We start from the raw sequence: 27,101 nt of genomic DNA on the forward strand, positions 1-27,101 counted from the left end.
GAACTCCCAATGACCCCTTCTTTCCCCCAACTCAGTGTTCCATTAATTAGTCTCATCCCAATGTCAGGACACTGATACTTTGTGGCTTCCTTCATCAAATCGAATCTTATTGACATGGGATGTTGATACACGGTGTTATCTCACTGGATGAATATTAGAATGGATGCCGAGACCAAGTTTAGTCTTGATAGATGGTAATTAATGTATTTGGTTTCTTTAACGCAGCATAGTCAAGGAACTACAGACTTTTGGTACAACATGTGCTGACTAAGCTCAACTCCATGGTGCAGGGTTTCTGATGAACTCCACCACCGGAGTTGAGCAGAGACCAGACTTTGGAATTCAGCTCAGAATATATTGATTCGCCCAAGGTCAATACTTTAAAAAAAAATGTAAATTATGAAACGCTTACCTTCTATGTTTTGAAATCCATACTTTTTTATTAAAAGGTAATCACTTTGCTCGTTTCTGTTTCTCGAAGATGGCAACTTTACACCATCTGTAGATTGTGATTTTATGAGTATTTGGAGACATCGGAGATTCAACTGGCACATGCACATTCACACTGTTGCCATCTTAGAGAAATAGAAACAGTCGGTGGTTGTATTTGATTAACATTCATTTAAAAAGTATGGATTTAAGCAAACAAAAAGGCACGCAACTACAAAGGACAAACATAGGTACAAGGGAAGCGTTAAATAATTGACTTCTTTTTAAAAGTATTGATCTTGGGCAAATCGATATAGTCTGAGCTGAATTCCACAAAACCTGGTCTCTGCTCAACAACGGCGCTGGAGTTCATCAGAAACCCTGCACCATGGAGTTGAATTTAGTAAGCTAATCCAAAATAAGCATTTGGGATATTAACGACCATGGTTCCCATGCGAGGTGAATAATCTTGAAGGCTCAATCAGTAATTCTTATTACCCAACATTTTATTGTACAGCAAACAAATATACAGGTGATTTGATGAATGGCTTTTGAACACCCATAGGGTACAGGCTACCTACGAGCGAACCTCATTAAGAGCTGGAAAACCGACAATCATGAAAAAAACACTAGTGGGCTGCATGAAATTTTGTGGAACTAAGTAGCCCAGAGTAATCAGAACCACATGAAGCTCCGCTGGGAGATCGGTCAGAGAGTGGTTTTCATTAACAGGGAATCTATCACCAAGGGAGTTGGGTTTTTGGAAAGCTAGACATTCTCTTTTGGGAGGGAATTCCATCACACGATTCAAGAATGACAAGCTACTTTTCTCAAAGGCTAAGAGATGTGTAGTTCCATTACGACCAACAATTTGTACTTCACCTTTAAATGATAATTGACCACCCCAACCCTGTCAAGCAACTCTCACCAAACTTTCTATATTCTCCAAAGCCAACCTACACTTACTTTCTCTATTGCTCAACAGTCTGCTTCAGGTTGAGCTATAGGTTCTGGTCTAGAAGTTCTGGTTTAGTCATTCACACCTCAGAGAAATTGATTATGACATCTGTACAAATGAGGCAGATTTTCCCCCGGTGTTAGTGGAACTGTAGGATGTCTGGAGTTCATTCCAACTTGTGCTGTCCCTTTTCAGTAACCTGAGCTACTACTCCCAGAGGTTTTCCTTACAGTATAAAAGGTCCTCTAGATCGACCAGAGGTTCAAATCGAGTACGGGTTCCTTTCATGAGAATAAAGGTGCAACAGTTGGCGCTTCTTCCACAGGTTCTATCCATGGCCATATCAGTACTGCTGGGATTTACTAACAACTACGGTCTTTGTCAAATGTTCAATGAAAGCTTTTAGATGCAAAATGTTCCAACAAATTGAACTGCATTTATGGTACCTTTTCTATGCATTATTCATAGTCTCAGGTACATTTTCCTTGTATCCTTCATCTAAAAGAACCATGCAATGGAATCGACTTCACATTTGTCCCAAAAAAACACTCGAGACCCGTTGAAATCAAGGGGAATTTACCCCCCACACAAAAAAGTGTATGAAATTACACATTGGTCGTAATTGTATTTGTGTAGGGTTCAGCCATTTGGCAAGATTATTTGGAGGGGCCAAAATTGCGTCTTTCATGTTGGGCTGTGTATAAATAAATCTGGAGACTCGCTGAAAGTTCAAAATCACAAACAGATGAGCAGGTTCCATGAGAATGGCGGTCTTTCGGAGGTCCATGTGTGGCTCGGCTGAGGAATACAAATGGGACTTTTAATTGGCAGCGACGGGCACAACCGGCCACATTCTGCATGAGCTCAATTTGGACTGTCCAGAAAACAGTGACGTATGAGGGAAGGGGAATCTATTTCACTGGTGAAATGTGTGTGAATGCACACATCCATGGGAATTTTTTGTTGTGTAAAATAAAGGGTATCTTATTACAAATTGATGGTTTTCCAGTGGCCTGAAATCAAACCCAGCTTCCGAGACATTTTTCTCATTTTTTTTTTATATACCAAACAGTAGGGTGCAGTACTTGCATGCAACATAAGACAATGTGAATGGAAGATGCAGCACTCAAGATGATGCCGCTTTAATCTTTCATTAGTAAGTCTAATTAAGGAATTTCGGATCTTGTGTCAAGATATTAAGTGCGGGGCAAGCTCGTGATAGCCGTTCAGTAACTAATAATAAACACTACACTGAAGACACGTCTTTTCGCCACCTAAAAACAAGGCACGAGAGAAGGAACCATTGTGAGGAGACGAGGAGAGAGGACACAAGGAAACTATTTTTGAGATTCACCCACACTCAATAGCAACGTTTTAGGTCTTATGCTGCCATCTAGTGGTCATTTTAGAGTATAACAATAACACCCATGACCATCTGTGGATTCTGCTCCTGCTTGGTTGAGTGCATTTTTCAGTACAATAGAATTAGGTTGTCCTATTATGAAAAACAGTGCTGTACATTTGGGGATACTAATCATCAATAAAACACATTTCCCCTCCTACTTTCATAGGACTGCAACTGCATACGTTCTAACCGAAGCCCCATCTTGCAACGGTCATAATGCACACAGTACATGTATTGTCACACAATTCACAGCCTCTAACAACTTTCAAATCTTTTATTTCTCTTCTTCATATATGAAGTTTCAATGGTTCCCACAGCAGATGCAGCATGCAGAGATGGATAAGAAGAAAAGTAAAACCTAAGACTGAAACTGTTTTTGCCTCCACCCTATACCATCCCATAATAAAACACACACACACAGAGATCCCTTTCATCCAATAGTGGACATATTTAGCACAAACCTAAAAATAAACAAAGGAGGGAGCACTAATACTACCGTTTGTATAACAAATATCTGTAAAAAAAAAAAACTACAAATTACAGGAAAAAAAAAACCTAACATCTTGAATGGTTTCCACCTGAAACGGAGCTGGTAGTCTACTCTGGGGCATAAGTGAAGCTTTGCTGGAATAGAAGTGACAGAAATATCCAAAAGATTACAGTTGTTTAGAATAACAGGTACATGTAGTGGAGTTACTTTTAGTCATTTCCATATTAATTCAACATTTACCAATCTTTTTTTTTTGGCAACATCCATATATATGTCATTTTCATTCATGTTATAATATATTAACATTAAGATTCATATGTAAACAGAGCTTTTCAAAAAAATGGATCTACATGAACAAGAGAGAGAGCCCTCCGTGTCATGCGAGCACATCACAAGACTTCGGGGCCTTTTAGGATCTGATAAGAACCATCGTCGTGCGGCACGCCGTCGAAGAAAACAGCGGCACGAGGTTGGCGGGCGCGTGCGGCACAGGATCACGCACTTGATCACCCGCCCGTTGGTGCATTCAGTTGAGCAAAAAAAGCAGAGCCTCAAACTGAAATACGTTTAATTTCATAAAATGTATAGATACAAATAAAAACCTGTTCTGTCGTGTCCCTTATCTCTGTGTAAAAAAAAAACATTGGTAGCTTTGTAATAAAATGCCCTTGTTGGTTGCATCTTCAACAAAACTCAAGAAAACAAAACAAAAGAATGGTCAGAGGTAGGGAGGAAGAGGGACAGCACACCTGTGACCTTGCACTATTACGAAAACTCACAGCAAGAGTCCATACAATGTTTGAGAAACCGAATTAAAGATGTTCATGAAATAAGCAAATGACATTGTCGAGAAGGCAAAATGTGTACGTTGAAATCAACGCCTCTCATAAGCCTAACCAACTTAACATCCCTCAATGTCCCAACTATAGCCTACTTACTGTAAGTTACCTCAGCTCTGCCTGTAGTTAAATGAAACATTTACCATATCACAAACATTTAAACCAAAAGCACTCATCTCTACTTCTATATGACAGTCTGTAACCAATCCACATCTGTAACTTAACATGGCCAACGTTAAAGCAATAAATACAAAACACATTATTCTAACGGCCTGTGATGTCATACCATCCAGAATGAAGACGTGCTTTTTGTTGGAATAAGAGACTAAGGTGATTATTATTCGCATAACCAACCAGTGACTCAAAAAAGACTTGTCCTTGAAGTAGACCGTAAGCTTGTATGTGCATAAATGTAAATATTATTTCCTCTAACCCACTGCATCTTCAAAAGCAAGATGATCGATGTCCCTGACAATATAAACATGTATAGTGCACAATCCCCCCCCCTTATTAAAAAAGCTGTCTTAAATCTAGCTGTTCAAAATATTGAGTGAAAGTAGAAGGAAAAGCATTAGCCTTGAAAATGTAAATCGGATTGTTTGAATCGTGCATTGGGCACATTGAAATAAGCAATTCTACCGAATTTCGATAGACGATATATACCATTATATTCAACCGGTTTATAATATGTTCTGATTGGCACTTCATGCTCTATTTTTGTGTTGTGTTGAAATCAAGTACATCACAGTTAACTACACGCATCCCCCCCAAAAAGCCAAGACCAAAATAAATATGACAAAATCCCAACTGCCTCAAAATGAAAGAAAAAGAAACACACTAACCTTCCTCCACCAAACTGAAACACTCACTCAACGATAAAAATCTGTCCTTCAGGCTTTTAAAGTGCTACACCGGGTTATTGAGAGAACTCATGTTCAATAACACTTACAAATGGTTGGCTTCAGAAGGCTCGGGTTGGGGAAAAAAAAGGTGGCTTCACAGAGGAAAATACACAGAGAGCGTTGCTGAATGACACCTTGAGCAGATCCTCAGAAATGGAGAAGAAAGCGAAAAGGTGTTTTGAGGGGGCCCGTGAGGTCAGTCACACGTCCACAACCATCTTTTTGTGTATGTCTAATCCTCCCACCACCTAATGGAAGACAGAGGGGCAAGAAACTGTCAGACGCCACAGACACCTTTGAATTTGAACAGAAGTGATATACTGCGATCATGGGAATATGATTGCAACATTTCAGAAGAAAAAGTTTTTTGTTGTTGTTGCAGAAATACTTGTTGGAGGATTCCCTCCCTGATTAATCCCCCTACTGGTTCCAGAAATCCTCCAAATGGGATTTCTCAAAAACTTGTGAACATTTTTATGGAAAGTTTCAGGAAATTCGCAACCCTACCACAGGAGTAAAACTTTGTTTCTTCGACTCACCGCACAAAACTCCTCGAAAGATATTCTCCCGTCGCCGTCTTTGTCTGCGTTGATGATGGTTTTGTCAACAATCTGCTGGAGCTGGGTGTCCTTTAAGTTGTTCCCCACCATCATCTTGAGGACCTGGAAGAGTTCGCCGTTGGATATGTAGCCGTCCTTGTCCATGTCGTAGATCCTGAAGGCAACTATACGACAAGGGAAAGATGGAAGATTGGGTCAGACCTATTTGAAAAGGTTTTCAAAATATGCACATTTCAAAGGTTTTTGAAGGAAGAACTTCTGAGAAAAGGTGGATACATGTTCATACAGGCAATCAAATCACAAACATTTGCTTTATGAGCTCTGCATTGGTGTATCAAAGGTGGGTAATCATTTTTTTTAAATGGAGGAAACTTCACAATGAAAGCAGTTGAGATTTGTTGGCATTATACTTACAGCGCAATTTCATCTCTTTATCACCTTTGACACTGAACTGGGAGACGCCCTCAATGAATTCTGTCAAAACCATGTGAAGCCATTTTGAGTCAACCAACAATTAAAAAGGACCGTAACAAGGACATGAATACACAGCGGGTCATTATTCCATTCACTCAGTTGTATAAGAGCTAGAGGGTGTTTGAGGAAAATGCACGACAAACTCTTTCACAACTTCTGATTTAAGTAGGTCAGCATAAAATCATATTGCAGGCTAACACTTACTAGAAAAAAACATACATTTAAGCATTTGGTTGATGATTTAATTTCAAGGTGAAACAGCACCTACCGTTATCCACAAGGATAGCCTACACAAAGACACCAGACAACAAAAGCTCTTTTGAAGTTGTAATTTAAAAAGGTGAATAACCCCATATCAGTCTTACCTTTGAAGTCGACTTCCCCATTGCCATCTGTGTCAAATATATCGATTACTCGCTGTACAAGGGGATTCTGTTGGAGTTCCGGTAAGGACATAAACTCTTCCACGCTCAAGGAGCCAGAGTTATCTAGGTCGAGTTTCTTAAATCTCTTTCCTAGCCTCTTAATCTCATCAGCATCAACTGAAATAGAAAAGGAGAGAGCAAGAAGGGCAGAATTAAAAAACAGTCCTATTCACATATAAGGGAACAAAACTTCCACAGCAGACTCAATTTTCTAGGGTAGCTACCACCACTGGGTTTCGGAAGAACACTTTCAGCACATGGGGAAAAGAACTCAACGGGCTGACTCGGCCACTTACAGCTGCTGTTATGGTCCTTTGCTGCCTTTAGAATCGATTCACCTGTCCCCGGTTGATTCTTACCCGATTTCTTTCGAGTGCTGGCCATAGCATAGCCGTCCCAAGCTACCGCCCACCTAGTGTAGTTTGATACTGGTGGCCAACCTTGAGCTACAGTAGCAGCATACCTCTCGGATCCCCACTCTAAGCTCTTTCATTGTGTCATGTGACACCTCGTTAACACACTAATCACTGGACTGATATCCATTAATCGTAACGTGGACACAACAGCATGAGGTGGACTTAAGTGTGAGCTGTAATGAGGGCGGGACTTCACAGAATTAACCTTTCCCCCGGTGCTGCTCTGTGCACAATGCTTGATCCTGTTCTCTGTTTAGCGTTTAAACACCATATCATTTTTTCATGTTTAATTCTATATACACTACCGTTTCAATAGTTCGGGGTCACTTAGAAATGTCCTTGTTTTTGAAAGAAAAGCACATTTTTTGTCTATAAACATAACATTTATCAGAAAAACAGTGTAGACATTGTTAATGTTGTAAATGATTATTGTAGCTGGAAATGGATGATTTTTAATGAAATATCTACACAGGCGTACAGAGGCCCATTATCAGCAATCCTCACTCCTATGTCCCAATGGCACGTTGTGTTAGCTAATCCAAGTTGATCATTTTAAAAGGCTAATTGATCATTAGAAAACCCTTTTGCAATTATGTTAGCACAGCTGAAAACTGTTGTACTGATTAAAGAAGCAATACAACTGGCCTTCTTTAAACTAGTTAAGTATCAGCATTTGTGGGTTCGATTAAAGGCTCAAATGGCCAGGAACAAAGCACTTTCTTCAAAAACGTCAGTCTATTATTTTTCTGTGAAATGAAGGCTATTCCATGCGAGAAATTGCCAAGAAACTGAAGATCTCGTACAACGCGGTGTACTACTCCCTACGGTGTACTACTCACAGAACAGCGCAAACTGGCTCTAACCAGAATAGAAAGAGGAGTGGGAGGCCCCGGTGCACAACTGAGCAAGAGGACAAGTACATTAGAGTGTCTAGTCTGAGAAACACACAACTCACAAGTCCTTAACTGGCAGCTTCATTAAATAGTACCAGCAAAACACCTGTCTCAATGTCAACAGTGAAGAGGCGACTCCGGGATGCTGGACTTCCAGGCAGAGTTGCAAAGAAAAAGGCATATCTCAGACTGGCCAATACAAATAAAATATTAAGATGGGCAAAAGAACAGACACTGGACAAAGGAATATTGGGGAAAAAGTGTTATGGACAGACAGATCTAATTTTGAGGTATTCTGATCCTAAAAAATGAAAAGAGGCTTGGCGCCATCTGTCAAGCATGGTGGAAGCAATGTGATGGTCTGGGGGTGCTTTGGTGATGGTAAAGTGGGAGATTTGTACAGGGTAGAAGGGATCTTGAAGTAGGAAGACTATCACTCCATTTTGCAATGCTATACACTGTGGACGGCGCTTAATTGGAGCCAATTTCCTCCTACAACAGGACAATGACCCAAAGCACAGCTCCAAACTATGCACAAACTATTTAGGGAAGAAGCAGTCTGCTGGTATGCTGTCTATAATGGAGTGGCCAGTCACCGGATCTCAACCCTATTGAGCTCTTGTGGGAGCAGCTTGACCGTATGGTACATAGGAAGTGCCCATCAAGCCAATCCAACTTGTGGGAGGTGCTTCAGGAAGCATGGGGTGAAATCTCTTCAGATATCCTCAACAAATTGACAACTAGAGTGCCAAAGGTCTGCAAGACCATAATTGCTGCAAATGGAAGATTCTTTGAAGAAAGCAAAGTTTGAAGGACACTTATTATTTCAATTAAAAAAATCATTATTTATAACCTTGTCAACATCCTGACTATATTTCCTATTCATTTTGCAACTCATTTAATGTATGTTTTCATGGAAAACAAGGACATTTCTAAGTGACCCCAAACTTTTGAACGGTAGTGTATATGATAAATGTTCCAGTAGTTTGTAAACATGATCAGCCTCGCACTAGTATTAAATCACCTGCTGAGTCTCATTGTAAATAGCAAGCTATTTCTATCAGTCTTAGTGGCACAATTCATATCTACAGACACAGTCTTTTAGGTCAGCTTTATTTGACAGTTAGACAATCTCAAGTTTCTCTCTGATCCGATACGGGTTGGGTTTGCTGAGCCGCTCCTCTGGGCACCTCAACATGCCAGTTGTGTCTTAGTCAGCAGCGTTGTACCATGATGACAGCCTTAACAAGTAGGAACAAACTGCTGCCATAACCGAGACCCACCACTAGATGTACCACAACAAGTGAGTGGGGTGTCACAAGAACTCCAGTAATACTATGGTGGCTGTGTGTGCGCTGCCAATACAGCACTACACTGAAAACTGATGCCCTTCTACATTTATATATGAGATTTCCCTTGAGCATAGCATGGCTAAGTGGCCGGCCTTTATGAATGAACTGGCTTTTATGACATAGACAGCTTAGTTTGCGGCCATTAGATATTTCCCAGTCACCCCGAATTCCTGTTGTAGGGTGAGACAACAATGTTAGCAGCACCTTACGACGTGGGCAGGGCATTGCTCAATAAAGACATAGGAGATTCCTCAGTGCCAGGGGGTGCTTCAGTTTCAAATGCTGATTTCAAGGTCAGCATTAATTCTAAAATGACACAGATTCAAACAAAATGCTTCAATTCAACTCCGGCTAAAGAGAAGTAGAACATCTATTTTAAAACTATTGTCAATTTTGCTTGGTTCTTGGTTAATATTCATGCTTGCTTCCAGCTAGATGGATACATAAGCATTTTTCTTTTACAAACGCTAGAACCTGTCCAATTTATACCACACTTGTTTTCGGGCAAATAGCTTCGTGGAGTACTAGGCTTCCCTAGACGGAAAGCCTGGTGAAGTCAAATGGTAGAAAGCAGCAAACAAATTGTTGGAAACAGTGACGTCTCACTTGTCAAACCAATCAAATGCCTTGCTTGGGCGGAGCTCAAAAAAAGATGCCCACTTATAAATTCTCCTTTTTTTTGTAGATTGTTCATGCAGAGAAGTTGTAATGGCTTCATCGGCTCGATTGTGTGTATAGAGCACACTTCTGGCAAAACATAATTCCGTTTTTTTCTCTAGGGTTTCTTCCATTTTATGCAATGTTGCAAACTTGCATACGGAACAACTCTCTGCAAAATGTGTCCTACCAAATTGGAAAACATAAAACACGCAGCGCCTTTCTACAGGCATATGGGGGAGGGTTCTTGAAATCTAACATCCAATCAAAATGTAGCCGCTTAATTAAGCAGCCCATTCTAGGCGTTTTGGATGGCTATGTGAGACTACCAGGCAACAGGTGCTTAAGCATTGGTAATTTCATATCTCTACACCAAGAACCTTATTCACTATATGGAAAATTAATTGAAGACAAATCAATATAAGCCAGAAAGTGATCCTTATGCACTCTTTTCCAGCCCCCAAAATCCCTTCTGTAGTAGTCCAACATGGAGACAAAGAAGGATGCCATTGAAAATAATTTGGATATAGCCAGCCCATTTTTAGTTAAACTGATTTGACTTATAACTTAAATCATTTCAGTGTTAATGATGGACTAACTCTTGTATTCAAGTTGCTAGACGAACTGAGAAAAGATTTTAAATACCTCAATAGCCCCTCCCCTGACATAACCTCTTTAGCGGGTACACAAAAAATGCAGCTGCAGAGGTACAGGCCCCAACAGCACTGCATGAATTCAATTACACGGGCACAACAGCATATACCAGACAGCGCCGGGTACCATTCTGTCCGTGTATACAATCCACGAGTGTAGCTCAAATAGATAAGAGGGAAAAAAGTATTTATAGCAGAGAGAAGAAACACCCCTCACTCCACACACACAGCTAAACGGCTGGTGCTGCCCTCCCCTCGGGAAACCCCTAGCAACAAGGAAACCCAGCTAGCCAACATACAGAAGGGGGAGGGTACTTTGAGGGCTGCAGTCAGACAGACAGCTGGAGAGGCTTTCAACACAAACTGAGCTGCAGAAGGAGACGATGTGCTACATTCACATAGGTTTCATAATTCGGCTCACTGGGCCTCATCTCCCTCACAACCAATGACCACACCTACACAACAGCAAGGAAGCGAATGCGGAAGCCAGTGCAGTCAAGTGTGCGCTTGAGTGTGCGTCTTCGAGTCCTCATGAATCAAGGCCAGGTTATGATATTTTAGGAACAGGGTTACCTCTACAAATGGGTTTATCAATAATTTGTTATGTTAGTGTTACTAGCATTCAGGCAGGTGTCAAGATTTGGCCCCATAAGAGTCTAAATAGTAATTCTAGAAACCGGCTTGCTCTAGAGACCTGTAAACAAATAATGTCCCCCCTTAGAGAGATATAACGGCTATGCAAGCTAGCCAACGAGCTAGTCAACGTCACACCTATGAACCAAACACGCGTCTGAAAAGAGGCAGATAATGAGCCAGTAGTGGTGACTACGTTGCCATTTATGTGAAGGGGCTACGATGAGTGCCATTTCAATGGGCTGCCATCTCTCTTAATTCGCTGCCGCAGAAACACAACCCCTCCTACATGTGGGCCAGTCACGCCGCTGATCTTACTGAAAAAGCAGCACCCACTGGGGCGCATCAAAGCACTGCAGCTCTCCCAAACAGCCAAATAAATACTCTCAGCCCTCTCTCTACAATGGCTATTCCCAAACGGAGGTACGTGCAATGCCGTTGGGGGTACGCCAAATAAAAATGTGATTCACATTTTCAAACAAACAGTCCATTTAGATTTTCCAACGGGGCTAAACATTTGGGTGAGATTTTTTTTCTTGCCAGAGTAGCCTCGGTTAAAATGTATTTTTGGCAGTGAAACATCTAGTGTTCAGCGAAATAACAACACAGTGTCAAATACAGGTAGCCTAGTCAAATAATTAACATCCAATCACATTAACCGTTACTCTCTCACGGGAATTCCACTAACGGTCATTATGTAGCCAAACATAGCTGCAGCTCATTCCGTTTGCTCGAAAATGGATGTTTATTGATGGTTAAATAAGTAAGGCCCGCGTCCATAGAGACACATACCAGCTCTACTGGTAGTACTGCTACTACCAGCAGTACTACACCTGCACCTGTCGACGACAAGTTGTTCTGCTTCCACGAGCACATCCAATGTTAGCATCAGTAATTCTACATTTGTTGCTAGCCCAGCTAGCATGGACACTGACAGTTGTGAATCTGATGCAGCCGAAGAGCTACAGACCCCTTACCCAGGAAAACACCCAACAACAGACAGGGACGTTGGACCATCGAAGAGGGGCAAATATGATGAGAACTACATTGATTTGGGGTTCATTTATATTGGGAGTAGTGCCTTTCCTCAGCCACGGTGTGTTATATGTGCAAAAGTACTATCTCACAACTCGATGAAACCGTCACTTTTGGGTAGATATTTAGAAACGAAACATGCCAGTTTGAAAAATAAGCCACGGGAGTTTTTTGGAGCGAGAATTAAGACGACTTTCGAGTAGTAAGACATGTATAAAAGATACCATTAAGAAGGAGCTAGAAGCGTGTTATATGGTGAGCAACTGAGTGGCTAGGACAGGCAAGCCCCATACTATTGTGGAGGACTTAATTCTTCCTGCTCCCGCAGATATGGCTGGGACAATGTTGGGGGAAAAGGCCAAAAAAAACTAGACAATGCCTTCATCAAACAACACTGTTTCACGACACACCAGTGACACGGCAGAAGATGCTTTGTAACAATTACTGCTTCGCATACAAGTCAGTGAATTCTATGCGTTACAGCTGGATGAGACAACAGGCGTGGCACAGCTCCTGGTATATCTCCCTTACGTTTATGGGGGGGTCAATTAAGGAAGACATCCTCTTCTGCAAACCACTGGGAACCAGAACAGCATGAGAGGATATTTTTAAAGCACTGGACAGCTTTGTGACATCAAATGGACTTTTGTGACCAAGATGTGTTGGTATCTGTACTGATGGCGCAAAAGCCATGACATGGAGACCTAGTGGAGTGGAGCGTGCAAGCAGTTGCTCCCGACGCCACCTGGGTACACTGCAGCAAGACGTTTTGTACACTACAGTCTAGTGAAAATGGTTAACTTTGTTAAAGCAAGGCCCCTGAACTCTAGTATTTTCTGCACTATGCAATGATATGGGCAGCGACCAAGTAATGTTTTTACAGCATACAGAAGTGCACTGGTTATCAAGGGCAAAGTATTGACACGTTTTTTAAATTGAGAGATGAGCTTAGTTTTTACTGACCATCATTTTCACTTGTCTGACCGCTTGCATGATGACGAGTTTCTCACACGACTGGCCTGAGGGATGTTTTTTCTCACCTGAATGATCTGAATCTAGGATTACAGGGACTCTCCGCAACTATATTCAATGTGCGGGACAAAATTGAGGCTGTGAGGTCTTTCCATCATTGTATGATTTTTTTGTGTGCAAATTAACTCAAGCTTACAGACAATGTCAAATGTGATACAGTGAAGCACATGAGTGAGCTGGGTGCGCAATTACGCAGGTACTTTCCCGAAACGGACGACACAAACAACTGGATTTGTTATCCCTTTCATGCCCTGCCTCCAGTCCACTTACCGATATCTGAACAAGAGAGCCTCATCAAAATTGCAACAAGCGGTTCTGTGAAAATGTCATTTAAATCAGAAGCCACTGCCAGATTTCTGGATAGGGTTGCGCTCAGAGTATCCTGCATTGGCAAATCGAGCTGTTAAGACACTGATGCCATTTGCAACCACGTACCTCTATGAGAGTGGATTCTCAGCCCTCACTAGCATGAAAACTAAATACAGGCCACAGACTGTGTGGAAAATTATTTAAGACAGACTCTCCAATACAACCCAACATTCCAGAGTTATGTGCATCGTTTCAAGCACACCCTTCTCATTCACAATTTTTGATTAAAACAAATAAGGTTTTATATGTAAGATGGCTAAATAAAGAGCCAAATGTATTATTATTATTTGTGCCCTGGTCATATAAGAGCTCTTTGTCACTTCCCACGAGACGGGTTGTGACAAAAACTCACACTCATTCTTATGTTTAATAAATGTATCATATAAATGTAGTGTACATATAAATGTAGTGTGTGTGTGGCAGGCTTACAATGATGGCAATTTTATTTTGAGAGTGTACTGACCCTGGTGCTAGTGGGGGTACAGCTGACCCTGGTGCTAGAGGGGGTACAGCTGACCCTGGTGCTAGAGGGGGTACAGCTGACCCTGGTGCTAGAGGGGGTACAGCTGACCCTGGTGCTAGAGGGGGTACAGCTGACCCTGGTGCTAGTGGGGGTACAGCTGACCCTGGTGCTAGAGGGGGTACAGCTGACCCTGGTGCTAGAAGGGGTACAGCTGACCCTGGTGCTAGAAGGGGTACAGCTGACCCTGGTGCTAGAAGGGGTACAGCTGACCCTGGTGCTAGAAGGGGTACAGCTGACCCTGGTGCTAGAGGGGGTACAGCTGACCCTGGTGCTAGAGGGGGTACAGCTGACCCTGGTGCTAGAGGGGGTACAGCTGACCCTGGTGCTAGAGGGGGTACAGCTGACCCTGGTGCTAGAGGGGGTACAGCTGACCCTGGTGCTAGAGGGGGTACAGCTGACCCTGGTGCTAGAGGGGGTACAGCTGACCCTGGTGCTAGTGGGGGTACAGCTGACCCTGGTGCTAGTGGGGGTGTGCAGCTGGAGGTTGAATGTTTGAAGCACGGGTACGGGACTATAAAAAGTTTGAGAACCACTGCTCTACAATATATGAGAAGTTAGTCTTGATGTGCTGATTTGTAACCTCAATTTAGATGGTTTATTATCTAGTTTTATATACATCATGTTTTTGTGATTGGAATGTGCCCGTGTGAATATGTGTACAAAAAACAAGTAAATACAACCTGTCTACTATATAGATGCAGACACTCAGTTTGATGAAGAACAGATCATGAATTGCTCCAAAGAAAAGGGTGGCCGTCTGTGTATATGCATGCATATTTGTGTGTGTGTGTGTGTGTGTGTGTGTGTGTGTGTGTGTGTGTACACCCATGCTGCACCACCATGCTTGACTGGTGCTCCTTATGACCAAAGCTCTCCGGGAGGGGAGGTGAATAAACACTGACGAGTCTTTTTTACTCTCGATGCATCTCAAATCGTTTTGATACAATACAATTTACCTCAAAGGTCTGATTGAGGTGCTGAATGACCTGAGCAGGTCAGTTGTTGAACAGTGGGTACTACTACAGAAAAACAGAAGTCTGCATCTCAATTGAAGGTGTTAAGCAGGGAGTCACTGTGTTGTTTTCTTGAAGCAAAAAAAAACGACTATGCAGGGCCAGTGGAGTTTTGTCTGCTAAGCCACAGCTTCAGCCTTGCACAGGGAGTCACCTAACCCTCAGAGTAGAAGCTTCCCCATATCCAACCTTCACCATTCGGGATAAAAGACTGAACTGACCAGCATTCTAGGGGTCCACTAATGAACGCCCTGACTAGGGATCTGGGTGAGCTACCAGTGTTCAGACCCTGCCAGTTCGGAGCGCACAGCTGATTTAAGGCTGTGCGCCTTCTTGACACGGTGAACAGCTGCCCCACGCCCTGCTCCCAGGAGGGAGGAAGAGACTCCCCAAAATACCCCACTGTGGGGAAGTCCATCGGCTGGCTGAGGTTTGAGACACCTGTCGAAGTCTCTTGCTTTTGATTGTCCTGCAGGTGCGCAACCCAGACGTGACTCTGTAAACACAGGTGCGTTTTGATGATGGAGGTTGTGTCAGCTGGTCCATAAGCCCAAGCTGTTTGAGAAAATGTCCAACTGAGGCCAGCATTAAAGTGGCAAGTCTTTATGAAGTGGGACCCCTAAATCAACTCCAGAAAGTTTGTCTACTTGCACTCTACGTTACAGTCAGGTCTCTCAAAATGACTGAAAACCGAGCATTTGGCATTTGCTTTTCCAGTCAAAGACATTCTGTAAAAGACTGGGCAGGGAGAAACAGAGAGAGGGATATTGTTTTGGGTTTCAAGGCAAGTAAAGTAAAAAGTGCCGTCGTAAATCACCTAGCGTAACAGCTCGTTAGGAAGGTGCAGAGGTGGCCCCCCTGCGCCGGTCCCCCCCCCCAGAACACACTCGACACCGGCCAACATTGACGTCCGAGCTCCGGCTCTGCACGCCACAATCCTCCACAGGAGGGAGTTCCTGAAAAAGACCCTGAAAGTTCAGTCCTGAAACTCTAATTAGCCCCCTTTTCTCTTGAGGGGTGGGGGTGGATTGATGAGGGTGGAGGGATGGCGCAGCAGAGCGACAAACCAATTAAAAATGGAATATTACTCAGACTAAAAATAAATAAGGCTCTCCCACCAGCCCTGAAACTGACCTTTATGAGGGGAGGGAGGGGGGGGCATTTTTAGCCGTGGCAGCAAAGTGTTCACGCCTCCCAGCAGCGTCTGAGACTGGGTCACACGGTGAAGGGCTGAGGCCTGAAGAATGCAGTATAGCGGGTGGTGATGTATATATTGGTCTGCTCAATGTTGGCTGTCATATTGATTCCCCCAGCCGGACCAGTGTCCCAGACTTATGTGAACTGCAACGCCTATGGTAGATTCTGGCCTTTGAGTTGACTGGGCGGTCACTCTTCAAACCCAGAGACAATGCAATCCCATAGCCTAAACTTTTTGACATCAAAATTGTTAACGGTCAATGTATTTACATTCATTTTTATGTATTTACATGCAGAAATGAAGATTAAACTCCAGTCATTTATGAACATTACAAACAGGGCAGACCACAGCTGATATCGTTGCCAGCGATAATCTCAAAAACTTACAGTGTGTACACATCTCCAAAGGATAACTTGCTTCGTTTCCCTAGAAAGAAAAGAGGAAAAATTGTTGTTGAGTGGTGACAATCTCATGTAAAGACACGATTGTATATTACCATCTCAACATTGACACATGAAAGTGATGACGTGCTAATATGTTGATGTGAGCTTGGTACGTTAATAGGGAAACAAAATGAACAGACTGGTACAAATGAACAGACTGGCCCCTAAAACGGCAGGTAGATTTGAAACCCGTTCTCGGTCCAGCCCACTCTAGGCATTTGGTTTATCCCTAAGAAGTGGCATTCTCCATTATGCATGAGAACAACAGAATGAACTGGATTCCGCCAGAGCTGAAAATTAGGGCAATCTATTGCCTTTGCCTTACCGCATCTCTGTAGGACAGAAAGGAATTGAAAAAGGCTGAGAGGAAGGCTTTGACTTCCTCATTAGATAAAGACTTGGGCCTTGACTGAACATCTAGCCAAAAGGGGGCATGGACTATACTAAATGCCTCGAAATAACTATCCATTTAAATCCAAGTTAAAACATTTTAGCGCATCATCTCCTGAATATCTTAGCGCACTGCTGTGGCTCAGTTGGTAAGAAGCATTAGCAACGCAAGGGTCATGGGTTCAGTTCCTGCTCGGGTCACATATACAGTGCATTGGGGAAGTATTCAGAACCCTTGACCCTTTCCACATTTTGTGGAAAATATTCTGAAATTCAATCTACACACAATACCCCATAATGACAAAGCAAAAACAGGTTTAGACATATTTGCAAATGTACCTTATTTACATAAGTATTCAGACCCTTTGCTATGAGACTCGAAATTGAGCTCAGGTGCATCCTCTTTCCATTGATCATCCTTTAGATGTTTCTACAACTTGGAGTCCACTTATGGTAAATTCAATTGATTGTTTCTATCCAAATCATGTCCACTCACACCTGTCTACGTATATAAGGTCCCACAACTGACAGTGCATGTCAGAGCGAAAACCAAGCCATGAGGTTGAAGGAATTGTCCGTAGTGCTCAGAGACAGGATTGTGTTGAGGCACTGATCTGGGGAAGGGTACCAAAACATGTCCGCAGCATTGAAGGTAAAAAAAAAACACTCTGGCCTCCATCATTCTTAAATGGAAGAAGTTTGAAACAACCAAGAGCCTTCCCAGAGCTGGCTGCTCGGTCAAACTGAGCAATCGGGAGAAAAGGGACTTGGTCAGGGAGGCGACCAAGAACCTGATGGTCAATCTGACAGAGCTCTAGAGTTCCTCTGTGGAGATTGGAGAACCTTCCAGAAATCAAATCAAACTTATTTGTCACATAAACATGGTTAGCAGATGTTAATGCGTGTGTAGCGAAATGCTTGTGCTTCTATTTCCGACAATGCAGTAATAACCAACGAGTAATCTAACCTAACAATTCCAAAACTACTACCTTATACACACAAGTCTAAAGGGATAAAAAATATGTACATAAAGATATATGAATGAGGGATGGTACAGAACGGCATAGGCAAGATGGTATAGAGTACAGTGTATACATATGAGATGAGTAATGTAGGGTATGTAAACAAAGTGGCATAGTTTAAAAAGAAGGACAACCATCTCTGCAGCACTCCACCAATCAGGCATTTATGGTAGAGTGGACAGACTCCTCAGTAAAAGGCACATGACAGCCCGCTTGGAGTTTGCCAAAAGCACCTAAAGAACTTGCGGACCATGAGAAACATGATTCCCTGGTCTGATGATTGAACTATTTGGCCTGAATGCCAAGCGTCACGTCTGGAGGAAACCTGCCACGATCCCTGTGGTGATGGCAGCATCATGCTGTAGGGATGTTTTTCAGCAGCAGGGACTGGGAGACTAGTCAGGACCAAGGGAAAGATAAATGGTGTAATGTAGAGAGAGATCCTTGAAGTCCTGAGCGCTCTGGAGCAGGTTCTCAGACTTGGGTCGAAGGTTCACCTTCCAATAGGACAACGACCCTAAGCACACAGCCAAGACAATGCAGAAGTGGCTTCGGGACAAGTCTCTGAATGTCAATGAGTGACCCGGCTAGATCCCGGACTTGAACCCGATCGAACATCTCTGGAGAGACCTGAAAATAGCTGTGCAGCGACGCTACCCATCCAACCTGACAGAGCTTGAGAGGATCTGCAGAGAAGAAATGGGAGAAACTCCAAATACAGGTGTGCCAAGCTAGTAGCATCATACCTAAGAAGACGAGGCTGTAATCGCTGCCAAAGATGCTTCAACAAAGTACTGAGTAAAGGGTCTGAACACTTATGTAAATGTGATATCAGTTTATTTAATACATTTGCAAACATTTCTACAAACCTGTTTTTGCTTTGTCATTATGGGGTGTTGTGTGTAGATTGATGAGGAAAAAACAAACAATTGAATCAATTTTAGAACAAGGCTCTAATGTAACAAAATGTGAAAAAAGCCAAGGAGTCTGAAAAATGTCCGAATGCACTGTATACTAAAAAATCTATGTACAGTAAGTTGCTTTGGATAGAAGTGTCTGCCAAATGTTATACTGGCTAGCGAGGCTACATTGTCTAAATCCACACATCAACCAGAATGTTCTGATGATGACTCTTTGGCAAATGTGAATCAGGATTTCAAGCTGAAATGTATTCTCTGTGATGAATACAAAAACAGCAAAAAGTAGGATACCTGTTTCGACTTGCTGCCGACCACAAAGCCCGACATAACAAGACTGATCATTGACAACCAGAAAGACGTGGCCATGAGTCTTTCCATCTAGCTAAGCTTGGGATACAATACAAACAAAAATATGGCATGCATATAGGCTCCATATCCCATCATTTTTAAGTCATAAAAGGAAATATCAAGAAAAGCATCGTTCAATTTGTTTCAAGACCAGGATTTTCTTATTAGGCTCGAACGTCCAGTGCACGTGACTAGTCACTACGACTAGTCACTACGACTGGTCACTACGACTAGTCACTACGACTGGTCACTACGACTGGTCACTACGACTGGTGTACGTTACTTTTGGTTTGGCGAATAGCAACATGGAATTTCACATTTTCTTAATTTTATATCGTCTAACCTCAACTCCAAGAAGCCCATACTCAGTGTTTTCAAATCACTGGCACAGTAGTGTTGATGCTGCAATAGTACTGTGCCTCTGACTTCAGGTCACACAGAGCATTAAATTAAACTGGATTGAGGGGTTTTGGATTACACCATTTACTTGGTGTAAGGTCATGTCTGTGTGGTGGGAGTTGTAGAAGTAAAGCTAGTTTTGTAGTTATAACATTGCAAAATGGTGGGAGGGCAGATGGGTGGGATTTAGGCCTAACTCAACTGTGTAATTTGTACCACAAACATAAAAAGAACAATGATCTTGTTACTTTCTTTTCAACATCCTTCCCTTCGGGCAACTCATATGTCAACAATCATTCTAAATAAAAATTGTCTAGGCCTATTCAACATTGTTACCAGTTTGTACTCACATTACTACTCACATTACTACAACTGGGTTTGGAAAGTGAGGAGTATTTTCTTCCAAAACCATCCCCTTTGTTTTATCTAAAACATCTGTATTAAGGGTTAAGAAAAGGCAAGCCAGTCTCCTGATATGCATTGTATTGAAAAACTGTTAGAGTATATGCCAAGGCTGGTAGTAGGCTACACATTTTGCTTGTGAGCAACATGACAGCATTATCTGTCAAGCGCAAAGAACTTCATTCATTTTATGAAAATATATTGCAGCGATAGCCTAATACACTTGACTTCAGCACTTTTCACCGAGATCCTGCTTACAATAGGAATGTGGTTTCAAAGAGATAGCTTGAGTGTACAATCCATCTACCAATAGAATCCATTAAAACCAAATCAGCGTCATCCCGAGTCCTGGCTGCCTACAGCGACAGCCTATGAGTATACAGTACACTGAACAAAAATATGCAACAATTTCAACGATTTTACTGAGTGACAGTTCATAGTAACAAAATCAGTCAATTGAAATAAATGCATTAGTTACTAATCTATGGATTTCACATAACTGGGAATACAGATATGCATCTGTTGGTCACAGATACCATAAAAAATAAAAAAAGTAGGGGTGTGGTTTCCAGATACTGAAAACCAGTCAGTATCTGATTTGACCGTCATTTGCCTCATGGAGCGTGACACATCTACTTCACATAGAGTTGATCAGGATGTTGATTGTGGCCTGTGGAATGTCGTCCCACTCCTCTTTAATGGCTGTGCCAAGTTGCTGGATATTGGCGAGAACTAGAACACTGTCGTACGTGTCAATCCAGAGCATTCCAAACATGTTGAATGGGTGACATATCTGGTGAGTATGCAGGCCATGGAAAAACTGGGACATTTTTTCAGCTTCCAGGATTTGTGTACAGATCCTTGCGACATGGGGCTGTGCATTATCATGATGAAACATGAGGTGATGGCGGCGGATGAATGGCACGACAATGGGCCTCAGGATCTCGTCACGATATCTCTGTGCATTCAAATTGCAATCGATAAAATGCAATTGTGTTTGTAGTCCGTAGCTTATGCCTGTCCAAACCCCCACCGCTGACATAGGGCACTCTGTTCACAACGTTGACATCAGCAAACCGCTCACCCACACAACACTATACACGCTGTCTGCCATTTGCCCGGTACAGTTGAAACCGGGATTCATCCGTGAAGAGCACACTTCTCCAGCGTGCCAGTGCCATTTGAAGTTGAGCATTTGCCCACTGACGTTGGTTACGACACCGAACTGCAGTCAGGTCAAGACCCTGGTGAGGACAACGAGCAAGCAGATGAGTTTCCCTGAGACGGTTTCTGACAGTTTGTGCAGAGATTCTTCGGTTGTGCAAACCCACAGTTTTATCAACTGTCCGGTGGCCAGTCTCAGACGATCCCGCAGGTGAAGAATCTGGACATGGAGGTCCTAGGCTGGCGTGGTTACAGATGGTTGTGAGGTCAGTTGGACGTACTGTCAATTTCTCTAAAACGACGTTGGAGGTGGCTTATAGTAGAGAAATGAACATTAAATTATCTGGCAACAGCTATGGTGGCCATTCCCGCAGTCAGCATGCCAATTGCACGCTCCCACAAAACTTAAGACATCTGCCGCATCGTGCTGTGTGACAAAACTGAACATTTTAGAGTGGCCTTTTATTGTCCCCAACACAAGGTGCACCTGTGTAAAGATTATGCTGTTTAATCAGCTTCATGATATGCCACACCTGTCAGGTGGATGAATTATCTTCCCAAAGTAGAAATGCTCACTAACAGGGATGTAAACACATTTTGCGCACAACATTTGAGAGAAATAAGATTTTTGGTCAATTTGGGGGGTATTTTATTTCAGCTCATGAAACACGGGACCAACACTTTACATGTTGCTTTACATTTGTTAGAAGCAATTATTCAGATCCTATAGGGTATTTGTGGTTGATGCATTTGTGTTTCTCCTGAAACCGCTATGCATACTTGGTCTGAGCTAAACACAGGTGCTTCAAAAAGGCCGGTATGCATGCTTAACAATCAGTGGCCTACAAACCCCCCATACATGGGCTATGCAAGTGCAAATTAATGTAGGCCTATGACTGTTGGAAATTGGGAGGAACAGGAAATGGTAATAGGTCAGTGAACTACAAGATCTCAATATTTTTTATTGGAACTCGATGCAAATTGATATGACTGAGGTAGTACTGAAACTGTATCTGGTCTTCTGCCATGCATGTAATTTTAAAGCCATTTCTTCAGATCCCTGTACCAGGACTGGTAAAAATAAAATTAAAATATTGTAACGAGAGGTAATATATAGAAAATGTAAGATAATGTGGATCTTTGGGAAACAATTGCTTCTTCCTGGAAACGTAGTTTAACATTTATAAAGTGACTTACTAACTATAACGGTCCTGTTCTTTAACACATTTAGAGTTAGTTAGCTGTATTGATTGGGGACCACCTTGACATACGGTTGCAGCTCTCTTAAGTGACAACCTGGAAAAGTGCCCATTTGCTGTGTCTATGTTGTAACTAGTGCTCGTCCAGCCTAGTTGGACCTGCGTTATAAAGCGGAATATTGCCGATACAAAGTGACAAGCGCATCTAATGTATGCGCAAATGGAAGGCGTGACAGCCTATCGATATTGTTAGTGTTGCCTGCTCGCGGGTTCGGAAGAAACGATACGATGTTTCACGTTTCCCCCTCGAGCTCGCGCCATTATTCATGTGCCTATAGCTTAGCTAACTGGCTAGGTGGTTGGTTGAGCTACTTGTCACACATTTGAGAAGTCTCAATATAGCTTTTCAGAACACACCAGAATGCGATAAATCACCAAAACACAACGTTGACCACATTGTCAAATCTGTAAACATGAAATTGTGCGTGCAAAAATGTAACGCGACAAAACGCTTTCAAGCTCATTTGGTCGGAAGAATAGTACGTAGTGCATGCGAGATGTAGGATAGGCTTGAGAGCTATGCATGCGTATGGTGTAAGATTTTGTACACATTTGGTTCAACACGAGAATAGCAAGCTATAGTTTTCCTTACCATTCTGTCGGTTGGGTGTCTTCACCTGGTGAGCAAGGGAAACAATTTGAAAGGACGACGTTGCACAATCAATTAAGACTATGTTTCAGGGAAATATTTCTAGTTGTAATAAATATAGACCAGCTTGACTTGCTCTCGCCTTTTCTCTTTACGGATGACGGATTCACTGCAGTAGCTACGGTGGAACCGCAGAGGAGGTTGTGTTGGTGTAGAGAGCGAGCGAGGTTGAAAGGCGAATAGGGGGAGGTGCGACTATACAGCACATCCGGGTACTCTGTCTTTTTCTTTTAATGTATGTATGCCAACCATGTATTGTGACATTCATATACAATTGTAGCCTATCCATCAATACAACTTTTAAGCGATGAGTTTAATGATTTTCGACGTAGGCCTATGTCCTCCTCCAGTTTCTAAACGTAGACCTATACAGTAATGTTTAAATATGTGGAAAAATCGACCAATGAATATGAATGCCTCACCTACGGACTTGCCCATAAAGATGTTCGGTTGTAAGATTGACTATTGCAGCTCTCTCTTTCACAGGCATGAATAGCCATACTGTACTAGATTTAAAAGATGAGGCCTAATTATTCTAACTGATTGGAATAGGATGTGCAAGTGGGCATGTGAATAAGGGAGCTTACACTGCTAATGAGGACAAGGAAGCAATGGCACAACTGTAGTCTATAAGCAGGCTTCTGAAATGAGAAATGGATCGTAAACACTTGGATCAATTTAAACAACAGCAACAACAAACTACTTATTCCAATTAATGCACAATTATGTTAATCAAGTACGCTAGTAACTGGTATGTGTTTATTTACTTTCACACTTTTCAATTACATTTATAACAGAACTGAACCGTTTAGGCAATCTGATATCAGTCTGCATCTGAAGAACAAAACCTTTAGGCATAGGATTATTCAGCCATGCATTTACAGACAAAACTGAGACAAAACAATGATAGTGACCCACAACATAACAAGAGTACTTAATAGACTATAGAATACGAATATCTCCATAAAATAATAGAGAAGTTTTAACAAAAAAACTGTCTCACCCCTTTATAGGCTAATCACAATTGTGCTGTTCAGAAGTAAACAGATGTTCAAAGGCTTAAACACTAGAACTAACACATAGGATAACACAAATATAATGTCAATTTATTCATACAACTCACATCACACACACCTCACAGGTAATAAGTCAGGTTAGATACATTTCCACCCGCAACTGTCTTCAATCCTGGTCCAGGAGGGCCACAGCTTCAGCTCGTGTGGCCAGAGCTGAGAGTCAACACAGCGGATGTTGTATAGCTGTGATTCCCAATGATATTGCTGATAATAACCTGACTATGTTTATTGATTACAACCAATTACGAACAACCCCCGAGATCAGCCTGGTAGATAACTGCCTCCCTCTCTCTAAAACAGACAATTGTGGTGCTCAGTGACTTGAAACGCATGCCTACAGTAAGGCCTTTTCCTCTTAAGTTGATGGTAAAATAGTTATTGTGTGAAACTCATCTCCTCTGCTTGTTTGAAGGAGGAGTTGATTGGTGCTCCTCAATTGAACACCTCTTTGTTAATCCACATCAGGCTGCGCGTCTCATTGGGCTTGCATTCATACTCGATGTTGGTGAATTTGTTCCCAAACTGGCATTGGTCTCGCTTGTAGTAGTTATAGTACTTTACCTGCCATATTGTCTCGAATTGGCCCGCCTTTCCAAACTGACACAAAAACACACAGAGAAAAGAAAGACATTCATTGAAGGGGCCTCAATCAGATGATGTTGCAGATGACTTTAAATCAATCAAACTGTATTTACTGTCTATAGCACATTTCTTACAACAAATGCATTTTGAAATGTCTGAAAAGAGTTTTGATAAGAGAATTGATGAGTTATTAGTCCTGATAATATCACTATTTTGAGTTAGGTCTAAATATGAGAAAATGTACATTTATATTGCCAGAAGACACCAGTTAATTATCAATAATTCAGTTAGTTACAGCTTAGTTAAACAATTAGGATGACGTATTCTACTGGATTACCTCTATGCTGACTTGGACAGGTTGCCTGTCCCCACTCTTGGTGTGAGGCACTCCCTCTGTGTCATACTGTCCATGGTACACCACTGACTCCTCATCTTTGGACTGCTGCTCTAGAGGGATGGTGATACCTCCGATGTTCATGGTGCTGGGAATATATGAAACAGACCCTTTAGTTAGTGGGCATCATTCCCAACCCCACCCAATGGGCCTGTAGTTTACCTGATTATAGGCTAATGGTAGACCCATTTTTAACGTTATTCTAGTTTTATTTCCTATCGGCAGTGAATTGTTGAGATGTGAATCAACAAGCAAAGGACACTTTCTGTCATCACCCTCCTTGGTTTGATTAAAAATGCATTCACACACTGTGACAACACATTATTTATTAACGCAGAATATCCGTAGGCCCCCAGGTGGCTACTGTAGCCAGTGCTATTGCATCCAGGCTGTAGCCTATGCATTGTAAAATAGCCTGTAAGATATAGGGGGTATGCAGACATGCTTTTGCAGTCAACCCATTTGGTGGTACAGTACCATGCAGACACATTGGCCTGTATGTCAGAAAAACAACATTTGATCAAACACTCAGGGAAGGCAGGATATAGCGCATGCATCATGCTGCATCCACAGACGCAATGTAATAAGCTATAATAAGGCTGACTGGTGAATTTAATGTGTGTATTGTAAACGAATTAAATATTACTAACGCACATTTCCAGTGGTTTTCTTGATATAGAGTGTTTTGTACTTACGTGGCATCAGCATTGGCCGGCTTCATAACCACCTCAACCTTATACTTCGATCCTGTAAGCAATTTTATTGTCCTGCTCTGGCCGAATCTGGTCCCATCCACCTTGAAAAACACCGGTCCATCATTCGGTTGAATTTTTAGAGCGATGGCAATATTTATAATCGGTGGAACATCGTCGACCATGATTGAAACGTAGCCTTTTATGGTCTCGGGGCCCCCTATAATAATTATAGAGAAAGCGGAATGATGCAGCGATGGTGCATTTCCAAACGCACCAGAGAGGATGCTGTGACGTGTACAGCTGGCGAAAAGGGTAAAATCACTAACAATGATGGCTGCATCCCTCCCACACAGTTCCTCACTGAGGATAATCACCATACGGATTACAATTATCCATAGCCTTCTGCCATATATAGTCCTACAAATAAAGATCTGATCTGAATGCACGTAATTATACACGGAGTGTACAAACCATTAGGAACACCTTCCTAATATTGAGTTGCACCCTCTTTTGCCCTCAGAACAGCCTCAATTCGTCTGGTCATGGACTACAAGGCGTCGACAGCGTTCTACAGCGATGCTGGCCAGTTGTGACTCCAATGCGTCCCACAGTTGTGTCAAATTGGCTGGATGTCATTTGGGTGGTGGACCATTATTGATATACTAATAATGTTGAGCGTTATAGTTATTGACTCACTCAAACCCGTGCGCATGGCGCCTACGCCCATACTCCGCTCAAAGGCACTTACCATGCCTTCAAAAAGTATTCACACCCCTTGAATAAAAAAAAAGTGTTTTGTTACAGCCGTAATTTTTATTTAACCTTTATTTAACTAGGCAAGTCAGTTAACACATTCTTATTTTCAATAACGGCCTAGGAACAGTGGGTTAATAACTCTGCCTTGTTCAGGGGCAGAACGAGAGATGTTTTACCTCGTCAACTCGGGGATTCGATCTTGCAACCTTGCGGTTACTAGTCCAACGCTTCGTCATTGGGCTACACACAATACCCCATAATGTCAAAGTGGAATGATGTTTTCACACATTTTTACAAATTCATTCGAAATGAAAAGCTGAAATGTCTTTGAGCCAATAAGTATTCA

The 27,101-nt window shown here is 42.2% G+C and overlaps 2 protein-coding genes across 3 annotated transcripts; both read right to left on the reverse strand.

Moving 5' to 3' along the window:
• Positions 1-3,052: 3,052 nt before the first annotated feature.
• LOC139370520 (calcineurin subunit B type 1) lies at positions 3,053-23,433 on the reverse strand. 2 transcript variants are annotated; one of them, XM_071110052.1, is made up of 6 exons: positions 23,196-23,433; positions 16,643-16,682; positions 6,423-6,599; positions 5,998-6,057; positions 5,563-5,747; positions 3,053-5,271 (listed from the first exon to the last, which is right to left on the reverse strand). In XM_071110052.1, the coding sequence occupies exons 1-6, from the start codon at positions 23,196-23,198 to the stop codon at positions 5,224-5,226; spliced, it is 513 nt and encodes a 170-aa protein (XP_070966153.1). In that variant the 5' UTR covers positions 23,199-23,433; the 3' UTR covers positions 3,053-5,223. The 2 variants fall into 2 exon arrangements, with proteins under 2 accessions (XP_070966153.1, XP_070966151.1); XM_071110050.1 differs by lacking the exons at positions 16,643-16,682; positions 23,196-23,433 and adding an exon at positions 6,779-6,918.
• A 556-nt stretch (positions 23,434-23,989) lies between these two features.
• Positions 23,990-26,592, reverse strand: LOC139369645 (CB1 cannabinoid receptor-interacting protein 1-like). Its single transcript, XM_071108912.1, has 3 exons — positions 26,000-26,592; positions 25,248-25,392; positions 23,990-24,925 (listed from the first exon to the last, which is right to left on the reverse strand). The coding sequence occupies exons 1-3, from the start codon at positions 26,374-26,376 to the stop codon at positions 24,761-24,763; spliced, it is 687 nt and encodes a 228-aa protein (XP_070965013.1). The 5' UTR covers positions 26,377-26,592; the 3' UTR covers positions 23,990-24,760.
• Positions 26,593-27,101: the final 509 nt, after the last annotated feature.

The sequence above is a fragment of the Oncorhynchus clarkii genome, chromosome 17 (genome assembly GCF_045791955.1).
Source record: "Oncorhynchus clarkii lewisi isolate Uvic-CL-2024 chromosome 17, UVic_Ocla_1.0, whole genome shotgun sequence".
NCBI lineage: Eukaryota > Metazoa > Chordata > Actinopteri > Salmoniformes > Salmonidae > Oncorhynchus > Oncorhynchus clarkii.